This window comes from Triturus cristatus, chromosome 4_2, assembly GCF_964204655.1.
Source record: "Triturus cristatus chromosome 4_2, aTriCri1.1, whole genome shotgun sequence".
Taxonomy (NCBI): domain Eukaryota; kingdom Metazoa; phylum Chordata; class Amphibia; order Caudata; family Salamandridae; genus Triturus; species Triturus cristatus.
The window spans coordinates 51,746,541-51,765,357 of NC_140586.1; the positions used below are offsets into that span (position 1 = coordinate 51,746,541).

The 18,817-nt window shown below is 47.2% G+C and overlaps 1 protein-coding gene across 3 annotated transcripts in view; it reads right to left on the bottom strand.

Annotated features, from left to right (window-relative positions):
* Positions 1-1,006: 1,006 nt before the first annotated feature.
* Positions 1,007-18,817, bottom strand: part of GTF2F1 (general transcription factor IIF subunit 1) — a 146,488-nt gene continuing 128,677 nt past the window's right edge. For all 3 annotated transcript variants that reach the window (XM_085600446.1, XM_085600444.1, XM_085600445.1), the window contains exons 11-14: positions 14,841-14,914; positions 13,761-13,899; positions 13,370-13,493; positions 1,007-1,792 (exon numbers count right to left, since the gene is read on the bottom strand). In XM_085600446.1, coding sequence (XP_085456572.1) covers positions 1,588-1,792; positions 13,370-13,493; positions 13,761-13,899; positions 14,841-14,914 — 542 coding nt within the window. In that variant the 3' untranslated portion in view covers positions 1,007-1,587. The remainder of the gene's footprint in view (positions 1,793-13,369; positions 13,494-13,760; positions 13,900-14,840; positions 14,915-18,817) is intronic.

Consider the following 18,817-nt stretch of genomic DNA (forward strand, 5'->3'; position numbering starts at 1 on the left):
GGGCCCGTCTAGATATAGGGATTAGGGTGGAGTGTAAAAGACTACCCTTCCCCCCAGCGTCTTGTGCACAAGGACCTTGAAGTGAAGTACACTTGTTGTCTGACCTACTGGCCACTGTTGGCGTACTATAGTGTCCACAGCCATCCTCTCCTGTATAAAGCATTATCATTTATTGTAATTTGCCTTTGAATTCCGCCAGACGCCCTCACCATAAAAGGCAAAGACTGAGCGGGCGGTGGACGTTCTGTTCAGACGCAGGAGCCCTTCTTCCTGATCAATGACAGCCGCTCTGGGGGCGACAGTGATGGTTAGGAATGTTTCAGAGGAGCTCAGAAGATAATGCAAAGCATTTTTATGGAATTACAGAGGCATTCGAAGCATCTGCGAGAGGAGCCAGTCCAGGGCGGCTGCTCCCGAGAATCACGAAAGAGATGTCAACAGCATCTCTGCAGTGCAAGAGATGCACTCCTCTGAGGTACCGCATGTCTTCAAATATGCGGCAAACCACCAGCCTCCTTCCATTATCATTCCGTAGCACCTCTGGGGAATGGTGGGTACTTCCCTTTAGGGGTCTGGTAGGCTCATCTTCGGCAGTATCCTTCCCTATCTGCCTAACATGACTTTGTCGCTCTCTCATCAAGCACCACACCCCATAACGTCACATTACAAGTACAGCACTGCGTATCATAGCACAACTTCAACACCACAGCACCACCCCACTCAAGGAAAACAGCACATTTCACCAGCAAAGACCATTTACACCATATTCTTACTGTATCAGAACAGCTTCGTCCAAACTTTCGCTACCTAAAACACAGTACCCCCGTGTCAGCACTATAGTGAAGGCAAACACCTGAAAAAAACACATTTAACACAAATGTAAATTGGCCAGTTTGTTTAAATTTGTTTTTGGTTCTTCATGAAACAGAAAACCCAAAGTAACCACATCCTGTGATGTAACCTTCGGACCATAACGTTGTGAAATTAGGAAGACACGAGAGGAGAGTCTAGTTCCATCAAGTCTTTAATACTGAACTCAGTGCAGAGTGTGTACAAAAGAGGGGCCTGGTGTCCCCGAGGTGCGGAAAGCACATTCAGGCTCCTCTGTACATGAGTAAACACCAATAAAAAAGGGGAAGTCCACCTAATAGTGAGCTATAAACCGCCCATAGGTGACTTTAAAAAATAAAATGTTATTACTATAGCTGGAAACACATCCTCGAAGTACAAAACAGGGAGAAAACTGGGTCGCAGGGGAGTCCACTTGTGACCCAACCATCTCAAAGGGGGAAAGGACACGGGATCCATAAAGCACTGGGTCAGAGAATTGAAGCAGTCCATAACTTACTGGTGAGGCTCCTCCTCAGGAGGGGAAGATAAGTGTTGGCCCATAGTTTACCGGGACCTGGTTTCTACATTTGGAAGATGGCGGGAGGACAGGGTACTTCAGAGAGTGACCCCTTACTATCCCAGTATAAAATGTAATCTGCGAGCTCCGACTCCTCCCCGCCCTCCTCGCGGGTGCGCTTTCCGGCGCTGCAGTGCCCGCCTGCTCGTCACATCCGGTTAGTTCCCCGCAGCGCCCCCTCACTCCTTCAGGAAGAAATGCATCTTGTCGTTGATGTTCTTCCGCTCCGGGTTTAGCCGCTTCAGGATCTGAGCCAGGACGTTGACCGTCTGCTCGCTGCTCAGACCCGTCTTCTTGGTCTGGAACTTCTTCAGGAGGTCCTTGGTGGTCATGGGCTTGCGGGTCAGGTAGCGCCTGACCGCCTCCTCGGTCAGCTGTACATCCCTGCGGGAAGAGGAAAAAATAAAGGTCATTCATGGAGTGGACAGGCAAGACGTAGGGAGGGAAGTGGTGCAAAACTGCCCGCCATTCAGCACTCCCAAATTCATACGACATGTTTCACTGATCTGCACCATTTTGCAACAGGAATGTTAACTTTTTGACTGCTGCGTGGCCCCAATACACTCTTTCTGAGATGCTTAATAAAGATCTCTGCTCAATTGTATTGTGCATCTCTTTAGGCTGACCCAGCTGTTTTCGGCAACTCTTTTCTGACATCCTGCCCCATCCCCGACCCCTTGATTCCTGCACCAGCAGGATGATATTCCCTTGGAAGAACGTCTAGGAGAGACACTTTATTTCTGAATCTGGAGCCCACAGCTTTCTGGTCAGTGCAATGCTACTTCCCTGAAAACAAAATCTGTGCAGTTAAACTGCTGGCATTCTTCCGTAGCTTACCATGCAGGGGCACAATGGAGCTTTTTCAATAGTTGCTTTCCCTCTGCTCTGTCGATTTGCATTATATGTCACCATGCATAATTGTACAGTACTTTGTGTGACCTTAAGGTTGCCCAAAAGTGTGAAGAGGGTAGGATTGTGTAGGAGAGATGGAAAAAAAGGCTCAGGATAGAGTAAAATGAGGGTACAAGATAGCTGGAATATAGGAAATGAGTCTTGTGGCTATCAATTACAAAACATCCATTATCATGATTGTAGGTCCCAGATCGATCTAATCAAGAAGTTATTTTATACAGGGATGTGAGATCACAAACGTAGAGGCATTTTCATATCCAAGTGTGCAGTTTGCTTGCAATGGTACTTGGTTGTAGGAGCTCCTGGCACTTAAAAACTAGTTGATGGCCCATACTGTCTCAGTGGCTTCTGACTTTGCTTCTAGACTAGTGAAATACGCATATCAAAGTCATCATTAAGATCTATCAGACGAAGTGTGTTTCAGTCGCTTGTTACAGTAGGGATATTTGGGGATGAACAGACACCTCTGAACAGCAAGAAAGAATTTGTTGAGGCAGCTATCAGTACTCCAGTGTTACATCATTTGTTGCTTATGAAGAGCTAAGTAAGGAATACACCGCAGACATACTTGCTTCATGCCCCCCCAAGGATGGAGCTCGATTTAGCTCAAGAGAGACCAAGTTAAATCGTGTGATTTTGAGGGATTGTATAAGCCTAGAGGGTGGAATCGGGATTCCCTGGCTAAAATATATAAAATCTGTATTCACAGATTTGGGCCGCCCTGAATTATTTGACACCCACTGAACTCATTGTTATGTCAGATTTGAATTGGACAAAAACTGGAAATTTTGTCCAATGTATGGGAGAAAAGAGTAGCAAGGGAACTGTGAAAACCTCTCATTCATGCTCATGCTTTATTGAGAACTTTTTCTGAACTGTACTCAACTTTGGTGACAAAAACTAACTATTGTTTCTTTAACCAGATTCAGGTTAAACCCGATACACTTTCTTCTGCTTAATCCAAGGGCTTGGCATTTAGTAGAAAATCTGGACCCGTGTGAATGTGACGTATTTTCTGAAAAGGACACCATGCAATGTATCATGTTTTATGAAGATTTGAAGAATTGAGTACCGAGTACATTTTACCTTTGCTGGGCGGCATGATCTTTACTTAAGTCAGACCGGCGCTGGCTCACTTGCACATGTTACGGAATGAACTTGCATGTTTTAATGTTGCTGGTTTCTTAAAAGGTGCTGTCAGGAAGCGATCCATGTTGGGTTTTTCAGTGGTTGACGATTATATGTTTTTTCTTTTATGGTTTTATTATAAAAACGAAAATAAAGATTATGATGATGCTTAGTCTTGTGGATGGAATAGTCTTCCCCAATAGCTAGAATCACAACGAACAAAGGGGTTAATGCCCTTTAAGTAGCTGGTCCTGTAGCATTCTTGGAGGACGTAGGATGAGAGGTAAGGGACGGGAATTAGAATGGGGGCAGTGAAGTGGAATGTAATAGGGGGAGGGAGACTAAATCGAAGGGAGCATGGAGAACGAGCTAGAGTTGACAGTGCGAGAAATCTGGGCAGAACTGAATTTGATATCCTGGTACACTGCTGCCGAGCAATTTAAAAAAAAGGCCAGAGATAACCCTTGTAAGACAGGAAACTGGTTCCTCCCAGGTCCCGCCTATGAAGCCTCTTCCCAAAGCTACCATCGACCCATGGGTTCGCACTATCTTCTCTTTTAGTATGTGGCAATCATGTAGAACGAATGTGTCACATTTACCAGCCTGTTGTGCAGAGCACTTTTGGAATGCGGTTTTCAGACCACTGGTCAGCCACCAGTGCTTGGGAGCCGTATGAAATGGCCAACAAAGCCTCCAAGTTCCGCAACGCGCCCGTGGTGCAGTGGTGTTCTTCTTGGTCAGTAAGCTGTTTGGTTCCACTTTATAAGCAACCACATATTTCAAAGGGATTACTCTTCCACAGAGCGCTTCATAACTCAACGGCGAAAGAGTTGGGCTATCAGCATACCTTTAACACCAAAGCACACTTACCGTTTAGTCCCTTCACCTAGTTTGTCTGTGTCCTTTGATACTTTTTGGATAAGAAATATCCTACACGCTGGATCCTCCCTCTAGCTCTTTACGGCTGCATACCACACCCGTACCGGTCTCCTGCTGAATAGGCGCAACTCATGTGCTATACTTGTTCTTACTGAGATGCTGAGTATTTTTTACCATCCCTATGACATAAGTGATTTAACATCTCATGGCAGAACTCCTACTCTGAAAACTGTTCTAGCACCGCAAGTGTGGAGAAATTGGAGAAGAGTTAGTGAGTACCCTTAAACATGTAAGTTTGAAGGCATACAGACTCGCAGGGAATTCGAACCCTAGAACTGGCAATATGCTGCATACTTCCAGTCTCTGCAGGCATTTGAGATAATGTGGCAAAACCAAAGCCTTGCTAGAACCCTCACCCTAAAGGGTCCTGGCATAAGCAGAGAGACTATTATCAAGAGGCATGACAATGAAAAAACTGCCATTAGTTTTCACCTCACTGTATGGCATCAGAAGCGACAGGTTCTTTTACCGGAGGGGTAGATTTCTCAAGTGCCTTGTCCTATGAGGAGTAGATGTTTAATTCAATTCCACACCTCAGTTTATGGTACTTTCTTGTTCAGCTCCAAATGCCATTGATGTGAGGCCTGTCTGCCCACCTAAAGCAATTCAAGGTTTCCGCTGCATAGTTTCTGGATACAAGTGACTGTCTCCTCCAATATTCTGTGTGTTTTTACCTAACCACTTACTTTCGTCATACTAATTTCACCTATTCTGCATGCCCCTTCTTAAGGCATTAACTTACTCTTCACAATACACTCCCTCCCCTGCACTCAAATTCTCCCTCTATATGGCCAAGAGGAAGGAGTATGGCTCAAAGGTTTTCGACAAGAGCCTGCACTTCCTAGAGTAAGATGGCTAGGAGGTCCTCTGAAAGCCACTCTGATGTAGGGGAAAGATGTGGTGGGACACAAAGGAATGGGAGTGCATAGCCCTGTTGGACAATCTGGAGGTCTGATGTAATCTGTCGCTATCCCGGACGAAAGTGACAGATCCAACTGCCTACAAGGTCGTCATAAGCCGCTAAGGGCAAGCTAAAGCAGTTTCGAGGCTGCTGTCGCAGGGCTCAATAACAGAGAGGATTTGTATCCCTGCTGATCAGCATGTTGCCTGGCTGATAACGGTCCCCTATACCTAAAGGACTGGGGTGCTTGCTATGGCAGCAGGATGACCTGGGTCAGTATACCAACCCTCTGTAGAATCCCATGAAGGGCCAAGTTTCCAGAGGGGAATTGCTTGGTAGGAGCCGAAACGCCCAAGGGACGTGCCATGGCTCTGCTTTCTTTAAAGCATTTTAGGGCACAATCTGCTGTCTCTCCAAAGAAATGAGAAACATCAAATGAAATATCTGTAAGGGCTGCCTGACCAGCCCCAGGAAAACAAACAGCATCATCGAAGGGTGAAAGGGGGAAGATGAGAAAAAAAACATGGCTTAAAGGGAAGAAACATAAAATTGCTATGACACGGCCAGCATTGACCACATCGTACATTTTATTTTTCTTAAGCCATGTTGTGCTGCTGTGCAATATTAAAAAAGACGCAACAAGCAACGATGAGAGGTGGAAGTAACAATAAAAAGAAGAGGGAAGGGTGGGTGTATGTGCAAGCAAGGATGGCATGGATGATGTTGGGGGGCAGCAACACAAAGAAGCGGTGGGTGGGAGGTGAAAGAAGAAAGAAACAAGCAACAAGTAAAAAAAAAAAAGTACCTCAATCACAGTGCGAGCAGTAGAGGGACACTAAGAAACCCAATCTGTGCTTGCTCCATGCACCAAAGAAGAAACCGGAAGACACGCCTGGCCCACGCTGTCCAATTAGGAAGCAGCAAAGAAGAGTGACCCTGAAGCCAACGAATGGTAAGCAGTGTGTGCGGGCTCCAAGCCCTTTTTCATAAATAGTGCCTCGCAAGCGAGCGTGACTCTAAAGGCTGGTGGCGCACCTGATGGTGGCTCTGTGGGAAGGTTAGCTTTCTGGCAGAATCAGATTGAATGGGCATGTCAATGTGGAATCCAGACACAACCTCGTTCAAGGCAGAAACAAGTTCGGCTCCGAGTCAAACACCAAAATCCGGCACAGACACCGGTGCAGAACTCGAAGCGGGTTTGAGGTGTGTAGACTGGCCAGAGGATGAATCTGCCAGTGGTAACCAGACTGGAGGTCCCTGCAGATCTTTGGGGCACAAAGGCATGCCAGAGGGAACCAGGGTAGTGCAACATGGCTCCCTGAAGGCCTCGATCTTTAGCGACATTAACAGTGATCCGGGGAAATCAGGGTGCATTAAGCCAATATCACAATCGGTTCCTCAGTGGATTGGAAGCGAGGTAGGTGGCACGTTGATGCCCTCCTGACTTCTCGGGAGACAAAGTGGTGAGATGTGGACAGGTCCTGCTTGGCATTTGAGTTTCCTCTTCTTTTTAGATCTATACTTATTTGAAGACTTTGACCTTGATGGCGACCTGTTGTGGGAACGGTCTTCGGAGTGGGAGCGAGTCAACGCTCCCTAATTTGAGGCAGACTTGCAAGGTTTTGGGGACATACAGCTTTGCTTCATGATCCTTCAGTTTCATGAGGGCGCACTCCTCACATGACTCGTGCCCGAGCCAAAACGCCAAAGGAACACCTTTTGGGGGTCTGTCACAGACATTGGTTTGCCACAGTAACTGCATGGTTTAAATCCTATAGTTTTTGGAGAGGACACTAGTTTTAATTTTTTGAAAAGAAACATGGCAAAACTTTCTTCAAATGCCAGAGAAAAAGAAAAGCAGAGCCCTGTCTGAACGTGCTGAAAGACAAGAACTGACGTCAGTGCAGAGGGGTGGTGCCTGTATCAGCTCCGTTCCGTTACTTCTGGGGTGGAACAAAATCAAATCGGAGCAGCATGTCACCACCTTCTAACACGCTGGAGTGTACTGTGAACAGCTTCCTGATCTAGTCTAGCACCTGGTGATTATTCTAAAAGGTTAGTAATATGCAGTTAGAAGTATCAATCAGAAAATACATTTGGTTCATTTTGCAATTTTTTTGTGTACGTTTTATATTGAAAGCAAACAATCACCAATTCTGCTTTCAGGCTTTAGCGTGTATCTGCATACAAATAGTGAGCATTCTGGGAGCATTAAAAGTAGTCTTAACTTGTTACATTTTGTGGTGCATGGCCAAGCAACATGGCCGTCAGGACGCAAGTCTCCGAACTCCCGCCGGTCTGCGCTGAAATCTTGTAAATTCTGCCCAATTCGGCCAACAAACATACCTACGGCATGACAGCCAGACCTGGGGGATAGATTGGTGCCAAAATCGGGGCTCTGCGTCGACCGGTGACGGACTGGGCTGTGGAGACCGCAAGGTAGTGGGCTTGCCTCGCAGTGATTCGGACCAGATTGCTCTTGCCTTGTGGTTGTCGCTGCCCCTGGCCTGCTGCGGCCCGCAGTGGTCCTGCTGTGAGCCGGAGCCCCCGGTGATGGGGAAAACACAATAAGAGGACACTGAACCTGGAGTCCATGGCTCCGGGGGGCTACCTGAGGCTAGTGGAGTGTGGACTGCTGTAGCGTAGTGGCAGTGGCAGATGGGGTTGGCTGGGGCCACCCTCTGCCAGGGTCCCTGCCAGAGCTGAGGGAGGTCCCTCCTGGTCCTACGGTCTGTTTGCTAGGCTGCGGTAGGTCTGCCTCCCCCACCCCGAGCCTCGATTGTGGACCCCCCCACACATGGAGAGAGGGGCCTGAGGGAAGCCAACAGAGCCCTGGGCGCCCTGAGCCGGTAGCATTCACGCTACATTCCTAGGACCCCTGCCTCTTGCCCAGCTGCTGACTCAGCTTTGCGTACTGCAGAGGGCGGAGAGAGTGGAACCGGCTGGGCCGTACCACCTGCGCGAGACGAGCTGTGAGGAATGCCTGTACGCCATGTAGCTGTGGTCGATATTGGGCCTCACTTGGGACACCCTCTTGATCAGTCCTCATTGCAAGGCCACGGACAGGATGTAGGTGAGGCTACCACCTCCGGCACAGGCGCTTGTCCCCCCCCCCCCCCAATCTACTGACAGTAGGTGCTGGCCCCCGAACTGAATCAGAGTTATGGAAGGCCCCCTTAAGGTCTGCCTGGCATAAGGTCTCTGCCACGTCCCCAGGCACGGGGGCGATCGGTGGGGGCACCCAGCAGCAGCTGGACCTGGGTGGCAGGAGCCATGGGTCTGGCATAATACCTGATGAAGTCAGCTTCCTGGGGGCTCGCGGATGTGAGCATCTGAGGGCTCGCTGCCTGGACGGCGAGTGCCCGGCCAATTGGGATCGGACGACTGTGGCTGTGTGACGAGACTACCACTCACACGGGACTGAGTCAGTGGGGGTGGGAGCGCACTCCCACGTAGGGACCATGGGCAAAGACAGGCCGAAGTGCTCGCATCCTGCCAATATCATTACACAGTATACAACTCTTCGACAGAAGCCCCAGAGATTTACGAAACAGGTAGGGGCGGATAATGTGGATGGTTTCCCCGAGAGGGAGCAGAAACCAACCAGGGCTGAGCTGCTGGCTGCCATACTCGGATCACAGTCTGTTCTGGAAAACAAAATTCAAACCATCTCCAATGACGTCAACCTCCTTAGGGCTGATTTAAGGAAGGTGGCAGACAAGGTCACTACAGAAGATAACATGGAAGCTTTGCAGGGGGAGGAGGCATCACTTAAAGGACAAATGGCGCATATGTCCAGGATCTCTGGGGAGCTCGAGCGTAGAGTCGAGGACACGGAGGGTCGCTCTAGACGCTGCAATATCTGGGTACTGGGGTTCCCAAAGAGGGCAGATGGGACCTCAGCAGAAAATTTCATCGAGAATAATTGGGTGAGGAGGGAGCTCCGGCCGCAAGGACTGTCAGACTTCTTTGTGGCAAAGTAGGCCCACAGGGCCTTGGTGGCCTCCCTCGCTGGCCCCGCAGAGTGTGTTAATCACCAAGATCCCAGACTACCGCGACAGGGACAGCGTGCCTCTCGAGAACAGTCGGTGCCCCTCTCCGAGAACTGTAGGATTTCCATGTATCTAGAATATACCAAAAAGGTGTAGGAGCAATGCAAATCCTCCTTGGCTGTAAAGCGAAAGCTGAAGGCGCTACAGCTAAAATACATGCTCCTATACCCCTTGAGGTTTGAAAGTCATCTTGCAGGGGAGGGCACACTTTTTTGACCACCCTGAGGATGTCTGGGATTGGCTGGCGATTTAAGACCATACCAAGATCCATCGTCCTGATGGCACCTGGTCACGCCACCAGCAGAGCCCCCAGACATAAGCACGCCAGAGGTGCTGGCCCATCTGATGCCCAATGAGTGACTATTTGTGATGATGGCACCATGCAAGTACATGACACTGGAGATACTGAGGTGGTGCCGGACAGTGGGGCTCAGATTCATGGAGATGCTGCAGAGGCCGGAGCATAGAACCCGGCAATGGACTTTGTGCCAGACACACTGCTGGCCCCAGAGGTGGGGGAATGGTGCAGATGTTGATGACAGACGAATGCTCCTTTACTGTGTGATGGCCTTGACTGTTTGCGAGCGTGTCTTATGTATGTGCTGTATGCTGCCGGCCCCTCGAGGCAGATGGCGAATGGCGCTGGTAAGTGGCTGGGCAATTGCTACTGCTGTGTTTGGCCCCAAAGATAGCAGCACATGGTGGCCCGCAGGGTGCACCTGGTCGATGACTAAGGACCGGACTCCCTGTACAATTGTGCGCGGCTGGCTGAGCAGCTGTTTGTATTCGCTTGTCCCAACTGGATGGGCGGGGATGCTGTGCAGGTCCTGGCACATGCAATGGTTGGGCATTATAGTTGGCACGCTTCTCTGAGGATGGGTGAATGATGTTTGGTTTCATGAGTTTAAAGTGTTTTTTGTTTTTCACAGTGCTTGGCAATGTGTGTGGTACAGTGGGGGGAGGAGGGCACCCACGGGTCCTTTGTCTAGTTGATGGGGGGGACATTTTAGATTATGGACGTGGAACGTCAGGGGATTATGTTCCTATCTAAAATGATGCAGGGTGCTCACTTTCCTGAAACACCACAACATTATGGTTGCATGCTTGCAGGAAACACATCTGGGGGATGCTGGGGGCCATATGCCTGACCAGGAAAAGGCGGGGTCAGGTTTTCCATTCCCCCTATTTTACATATGCCAAGTGGGTCCTGGGAATCCATTTGCCACAACTTAAGTCAAGGCAGATGTGGAGGGCAGGTATGTTGTTTTTGCACGGGACTCTAGATGGTAGGCCATTGACTTTATTGAACATATATGCCTCTAAAACAGACAACCCTTTTTTTTCTACCAATACAGGATCTAGTTGTGAGGCATGCGGATACGCCTATCATCTGGCTGGACGACTAACTGCATGTTGGACGGGAGCATGGATCGAACTCTGCCTAGAGAGAGGACTAAGCTCCACATGACTACTGCACTTAATGCTGTGATGACTAACATAGGCCTAGTCAATGACTGGCATGCTTGTCATCCCGCACGGCAATCATGCACGTCACTCACTGACTCACAATACGTGTAGTAGACTAGGCAGGATCCTGGTGGGAGGAGTCCCACGGGCTGAGGACATAGAGGTTGTTGTTCTTGGCGGTGATTATGCAGGGCCTGCTGGACTTTTTCCTTGAGGTCAGGAAGAAGGGTATGCTACCCCCACAATGTGGGAGGGGGGCATTTGTATGCTACTAAAACGTGGCGGTAACAAGCAGGCTCAGCAGCGTATAGGCCGCTCACAATGATTAAATCTGATGTGAAGGTCCTGTGCAAACTATTAGCCAATCGCTTGAACCCCCGTATGACTGGCTTGGTCCAGGAGGACCATTGTGGGTTTATCCCAGGCCGTAACACTGGGATGAATCTTCGGCGGTTGTCCCATGTTATACATGAGGTCGAGCATCAAGGAGAGACATGGCCTGGTCTCAACTGACCTACAAAAGGAGTTCGACACCTGAACATAGGCAAGATTGAGTCGGAAGTTGACGACCTCAGTCGCTTTCTGGAATACACTCCCGCTGTCATTAATGGATCGGCTTGCCAGCTCTAAGATGGTCCTTCTTCCACGCTGCATATACACCCTTCAGAATTTGCTTTGTCCCCTGCCAACCAGGGTGTTTCAAGAATTAGACTTCATCCTAGTTTCTTTGCTCCGGGCGGGCAGGCGCAGAAGAGTGGCCTTGACCACACTGACCAGACTTTATGGTGAAGGTGGCCGGGAGGCGCCTCAAGTGGATCTGTATTATTATGCTGCGCACATGTGGCTCGCAGACTAGACCCTGGAGACAGCTGGGAATAGCGCCTGCTTGCAGGAACGATCTGAGTCGGGCAGTTGCTGCAGATTTTAATGGAGGGTGCTGGAGCCCCAGATTGCGTGCCATAGGTGGTGCGATTGCGCAAATTTAGAAATGCTTCATCACCACGGTGTTGCATCCTGCTCCATTCCATCGGGAGTTGCCTGTGTGGATATTGGCACCAGTCTGACAATTGGTGGCTCATATGTCCTACCAGGCTTGGAGAGAGTAGGGCTGTACTATATTGGGAGATTTGTACGCCAGCGAGAACTTAATCACCTTTGAGGACGCTCGGATGGAGTTTTTACTGGGGCCGGGCCAATTTGTGCACCATGCAGGCCTGGTGGAGGTGACCAGGCAGGCCTGGCCCTCTTTTCCTGCTGTGCCTGGGTCGTCCGACTTTGTGGGAACCCTGTTGACCTGTGGGTCGGGTAGGCGTTTGATCTCCTTGCTCTACAAAGCCATGAGGGCAGATGCAGTGGGCGCTCAGCTACGGGCTCGTGCAGTTTGTGATGCGGACCGCTAGAGGACACTGACTGGGCATGTGTTTGTGAACTCACGCAGTTTCTTGCAATGCCAGATTCAAGCTCATACACTATAATTTCTTACACCACACTTACCTAACCCACAAGACCCTTCACTGCATCTCTCATGCCCGTGCTGACTGTTGCCCTAGCTGTTGAATTCAGGGGGAAGATTTCCTCCACTTGGCCTGGGGCTGCCGGGCCATGCAGAGCTATTGGCACCAGGTGGTGGAGGAGCTATCGTGAGCCACTTCCTTGCAGGTGGTGGTGACCCCGCAGTGTTGCTTGATAGGAAACCTCAGGAGGCCCAGGGGTTGTAACATAGCTGTACAAATTTACAAGCTATCACTGGTGCATGCCAGGCATAGTAGGGTGGCCATTATGTGGATGGAACAGTGTGCTCCCGAGGTGTATCACTGGCACAAGGATGTGGCGGAATGGATGCTAGCCAAGGAACACAATATAAAGTTAAGCAGGAATGATGACAAGGTGGGGGAGGATCTCATTGTTTGGTGGAGTCGGTGATGAGCTCTTGGATCCTGATCCCACAATGATGAGCGAAGATGGGGGAGGCTCTGATGGCTCGGAGGGCCCGGCGCTGCCTGCCTCAGCTGAACAGCCTCCATGAGACAGATCTGATTGAGCGTGGTGTGCATTTGGGACCCAGAGCTGGGCAGATGTATTGCATTCTTGATTGCCCTAATATTATCTCTGTGTGTACGTATTAATTATACTCCAGAGGTGCTGCAGGGGCTTAGACCTACTTATCCAGTTGACAAAGTAAACATGAAAACTTGTTGTCCTTGACCCCAAACAATGTCACAGGTACCACAGACAGAAGAGTAACATAGGAGAAAGTAAGGCTATGGTTGGTTCAGCCACAAAATAAACAGCTCCTGTATAACGACCATATACAGCTAGGTCCATGCTACTTCTAGTCTCTTCCAAAAACACCAGAGCCAAATCTGTCCCCAATGGAACCATTCCACATGCGCTCCTGCTTTACCCGGACTCTCTTTTTCAGTCAGGCCCATACATCCACCTAATAGGCGGATTGGAGTGACACAGAACACTACTCCTCAGTACTCTTTACTATCCGTTGGAGGTGCATTCCTAGTTTCAGAAATAGCTTTGCTACAGAAATAAACTCATTAATGGTCTTACCCGCTGCTGGGTGTGGATTTGCCAGATTGAGGCTGCGGAGTGGATTTTCCAGATGTTTTTGGGCCACCCTCCATCTTTAGTCGCTTGGCTGCTGGAAGATTTCCAGATGCTCCTTGACGTTTCCCTAAACCAGAATAAAAATACACAACTGGTAAGAGGTCAAGAACTCCAGGGCCCTGGTAAACTGTAAACCACCCTGACCCTGCAATGTCGTTTCCCACCCTTCACCCTGGGTCTAGTGGACTCAAAGACCTCTCCTCCCAAGTAGCTGCTCTGAGACCCAGGAGTGAGGAACCTTGGCAAATACAAGCCATACATATACCTTGCTCTGGCTTACAAGGAAAGAGACTTTGTCTTGTTTCAACAGAGTGAAAACAGCCCAAGAATTTACCTTGCTCCAGCTTGCTTGCTGCTGCCCGCAGAGTTGACGAGGTACTACTGGCATCCACTGTGGGTGTCCCAGGGCGACTGCTTGCTTTAGAGCTTGAGGCGGATCCCCTTTTCTCCTTCTTTGGCGGTGTTTTCTTTTTCTAGAATAAACAGTAATTCCGTTTGCTTTTCCTGTACCAAAAATAATTGCCATCTCCTACACCCCATTTCATTGTCATGGTACCAGCTCCTGGTTCACCCGATACTGTCAAATCCCTGGGCTGAATGATCCTCCGCTAACCCAGGGACCCTTAGCACTCACATGCCTGGAGCTAGAGAAAAGATCTATGCTCCTAACTCGATCAGGTAAAATTGTTCCCTTTCTACGACTAATACTACTCCCAAGTTAGTGAAATTGACTGGAATATCTTTCATTTACGCTTTCCTTAGAATATAAACTAACTGAGGTCTAATAAAGTATGATGTTGTTCGTGGAATGTACCAAACTTACAATGCTCACCTTTTGCTGAAAAAAATACAAAATAAGGCTGCTTACAAGCCATAGTGCCTTGCCAGGGTCTGTATGTGAGAAGCTTCAAAGCCAAGTTCACGCTTGGTGCTAGTCTTTTGTGGGACTTGTACAGATTGTAAAATCAGTTTCTATTTCTCGGTTACGTTACCTGTAGATTCGACATCCAGCTAGCACATTCCTATACAGTCCCATCAAACATCAGGTCTGTCTACAGCCTTATTTTCTTTCCCCACCTACTAACCTACGAGTCTTCCTCCCCTTCTGGCTTCCCTCATCTATTTTAATTGCATGCAAAGTATTTCATCCTGTAAAGAAAACCAGATGTGAAACCACATTCTAAAACAGTTCCTTCTCAAACGCTTGAACTGCACATTTAGGTTTATTTGGTCATCTCCTTCTTCCAACCTTCCACAGTGGAGGTGAGGAGTTCTCATATTTGAATTTCCTCCTCCAAGTCTACAAAACCTTTGCAAATCTAGACATGACTAAAATAAAATCCAGTTTAAATGTTTCTTTGCAATCCATGCCAAAAGCAATGAAGACAGTACAGAATGAGTTGGAGTGAGTTACCTGGATGAGCAAGGCAGAGGAGGCTTCGCCGTCTATGTCACTCTCTTCGGAAGTTTCGGACTCATCGCTACTATCTAGCAGGATGAGATGGAATCACAATTAGAACAATAGGGCATAAAAGGAAGAATGTAATAGTAGAAGCAAACTGAAAGAGAATATGAGATGAGGGGCAAACTGAGATAAGTGGTGGGCAAGATGTTGATGAGGGGGTGTTCTAAGGTTTGCAAGACAGAAGATGACAACCAAGTACAGAGGATGGTAATTAAACAAGACTATACGTTTAATTATTGATGCAGGCTTGATTGCCTTCTCCAAGTCTTTGCCACTAAGGCTTGTTTACCTAATTTAAAGTACATATCTGCTGGCTGTGATGTTGGTATGCACATGAGGCCACATACGACCTCATCACAGAACAAAAACGTCCTAAATATCCATGTCTATCTGAGCATCTAAACTGAAAATCATAAATAGGATGGAATCCCTTCTTGTGTACAGACGCAACATATCACCAAGAAGGCAAGTAGCAAACATAGTGAAGAACTGTTTTCCCGACAAATGTGGGAATTACACCAGCAAAGTAACAACACACAATCTTTTCAGTTATTGAAAAACCAGTCATGCCATGTTTTGTTTTGTGCCGAAGAATCCAATATAGTCAAGCTCATTTTGCTTAAAGCTAACGTAAGTTACTTTGAAGCACTGCAAACATTGATATCACTGACTTCAGCAGTAAAAACAACTCAATCTGCAGTAGCAGTGCAACATTCCCTAACGCACAGCATGGGGCTTACCGCTCATTAGTGTAGCATGTGTGGTGGCATGGGTACGAGTGGCACATTGCACTCAAATTGTGCTTGTTGTTTTCTAGCCAACAGTGGCCCATTAACCTACTTTACCCACAGTGTACAAAATATACTCGGGTGAAACATCCCCTTCCCTGTGAAATCCTCTTAAGGAAGGTGGGCTCTTCCGCAACAAAACTCAGAGAGTAGCAAGCAAGTGGGTAGCGCCAATGCAGGAAACTAGAGGCATGAGTGGCAAAAGTAGGAAACAGCATCTCAAGAAAGACTTTGTAGACCCACATTAATTTATTTTCATTTGTATTTATATACTTAATAAATTAAGCACTGGTTATGGTTTACCAGTGAGAGCTAAATTGCCTATTCACCCATGCGTTATCACCATAGCTACCTTGAAATCAAAGATGCTACAGATCTGCTTTACTAAAGCTCTTGCAGTGCCAGGGAAATCTTATTAAGTTAGTTGTCTACAACATTCATTTCACAGCATCTTATTTATGGTTTCACATGCTCTACTTGCTCCCACCGCATAGTTATTACATCTGGAATGGTTCACGGCGTTATGGGCCTGAAAATGAACTGTGGGCTTTGAAAGAGAATTGGGTTTTAACCAGACTATGGGACTAGAATCCTAGAATCCCATGTGATCGAGAGATTTAAAATAGTCTTGTATAGACACAAAATCTCTTCACTTTCTTCAAACCCGCACCCCTCAAGGAAATTGCATAGGTCGCATGTGCATCTACAACAGATGACCACCTGCAAAGCCAGTGTTATAGAAAACTAAATGGCTCTTTAAACAGTTGATTGATTAAGATGCATTTGCTTTACATACATTGCCTGAGGCTGCAATCCAGAGGTGGTGGTTCGAAAGATATACTGTTACAAAATACATTTCTTAATGGCTCTTGCACGTAAGTATTGATCTACAAAGGTAAATAGTTCACCTACACATGTCCTCCAATGACATTTCACTTAGTAATGCTTCCATACCTACCTCTCCCCTTGTTTAGCCCATTGGTAGTAGCATAGAAAGCTGCTTATTGCCTAAATCATATGCATCATGCAATCCTTCTTGACAATCTTGCCTTTGATGCGGCAACCTTTACCTCTGAACCCTGGCCCATAGACCTCACATTTGAGGGCACTTCTTACAACTGCACTTTGGTCAGTGCAGTACAGCAATGTCCTTCTGGTATGCAGTTGTAAAGTTTAACAGGCAAAAGTGATCCTGGGAAGACTGCAAGCATCCGATTAATGTAAAAATAGTACATGCTATTAGGGATTAAAGATGGACATTATGGTTTCTTTGGAAATCGAACTCACTATATGTGCAGAAGTAATCATCACAAACTGTGTTCCAGGAAAGGAAATTAAAATCACATATGTGCATGGATTAAACAGGGCAATTATACACTTTGAAAAGTACACTGTTAAGATCAGAATACACTGGATGTAGACCTGCAGGCAATGTCCTTTTCCACCGCAAATTTACCAAGTGTTTCTCCAAGCAGGTTTTAATTTTTAGTGCACTCCAAAAGGCAGGAACACATGCCTCACTCAAGCCAAGTGATGAGAGTCTGAGATATCTCCAATTTGGAAGTTAACCCTGTTCACTCAGTAACTCTTTCCAGTGAAGACTCAGTATTATTTAAAATCTCTTATTTGTTAACAGCCTCATCATTGGGAGTAACAGGTGCATTTCTTTCAAAGCCCTCTAGAATTCGTAGGGCGGTCTTCTTTCTCTCTTTTTTTTCCAGTTTAAGCTTGAAACTTTACAGAACCTTCCTAAGCTGCTTCCCAAAGAGAGAAAGTCTAAAAAGAAAAAAAATCCTCATTGCACACCCTAGATTCCTATTTTCCAACCAGTCCAGCTAAGTCTATTTGAACAAGATTGCATTGTATCACACTAGTGGCTATAAAGAAGGGGGGCAGATGCCTGGCCGCATTGATGAACACTGAACCAAGACAGCCTCAGAGACTGGCCTGTGGAACCTGAACATCATTTGAAAGTCTACTGGGTACATTGTGAACAAATACAATAGTCTTCCTTCAGCTAAAGGAATGTTAGTCAGCGTTCCTTGAGAAAGTTTGAAACCACAAAGACGTCAGAGAGACTGCGTAGCTTTGAGCTTGCCTGAATTATACCAAAAGTGATTTCAAGCCCTGCGCAATCCACAGAGCTCCCACAATTCAGTCTCTGACAATCTTAATGTCAAGGTCCAGAGTAAAGGGTTTTATTCAGTACGATACTGTCCTCATCACCTCTTGAAGGCTGCCCTTACTTGTTGGAATGCAGTACCTTAACATGCTCATGCTGCAGGTCAAAAGGACCTGAGTGCCCATGCACTTCAATCCCACATGCAGTGAGTGAAATACTGTCACTTGAGATATTTTTACAGAACAGCAATACTGAGGCTTGTGCTAGTGGCTTAACCTAAGTGTGTGGTCCATGTACTTGATTTCGACGTAACATGTATGCAGTTTGAACCAGTTATACGATACACCCAAGTTGCGCAAACTAGTGTATGTCTGCTTACACACAAAAGTAACTATCATTTACGAAATCGCAACAGCTAGACTTACCAAAGGGGCCCAACGTTGGATAGTACAAACACAATAAGCACCATCGGAAGTTGCGAATGGGCACTGTTGGTAAGTGTACACTGGTGTTTAATGCACCATCTTGAGATCCATGTCTGAACTACGAAACATGGATCCAGATCCCAAGGGGTACACTCATCTCTCCGTTCCTGAATAACTATCAACACAAACTGCTTTGGAGGAACCCGATAGCGAAATAAAGAATCTAAGATGGAAATCATGGAGTGGGGAAATCGCAAGGGGGGGGGGGGGTGCCTGAAACCAAAGAAATTTAAGATAAAAGTAAGAGGGGGAGAGGTAAAGTTTCCAGAACAAACCACTGGATTGAAGAAAAAAGCACAGCATGTGTACCTAGAAGAGGTTCACACTGCAAAATATGATTACTATGCTTCATTGCATCAACAAATGCTACACAACAAGATGTTAATTGCGACACAGGTATTTTTGAACTATACATATCTGCACAGTAATCGCACTTGTTTACAGAGTTAAAATTTTGATCTGCCACCACGGAACTTAGCTTGCGGAGGTGGGTATTTCAGATATGTACCCTAAAATGCTTGTGACAGGTCT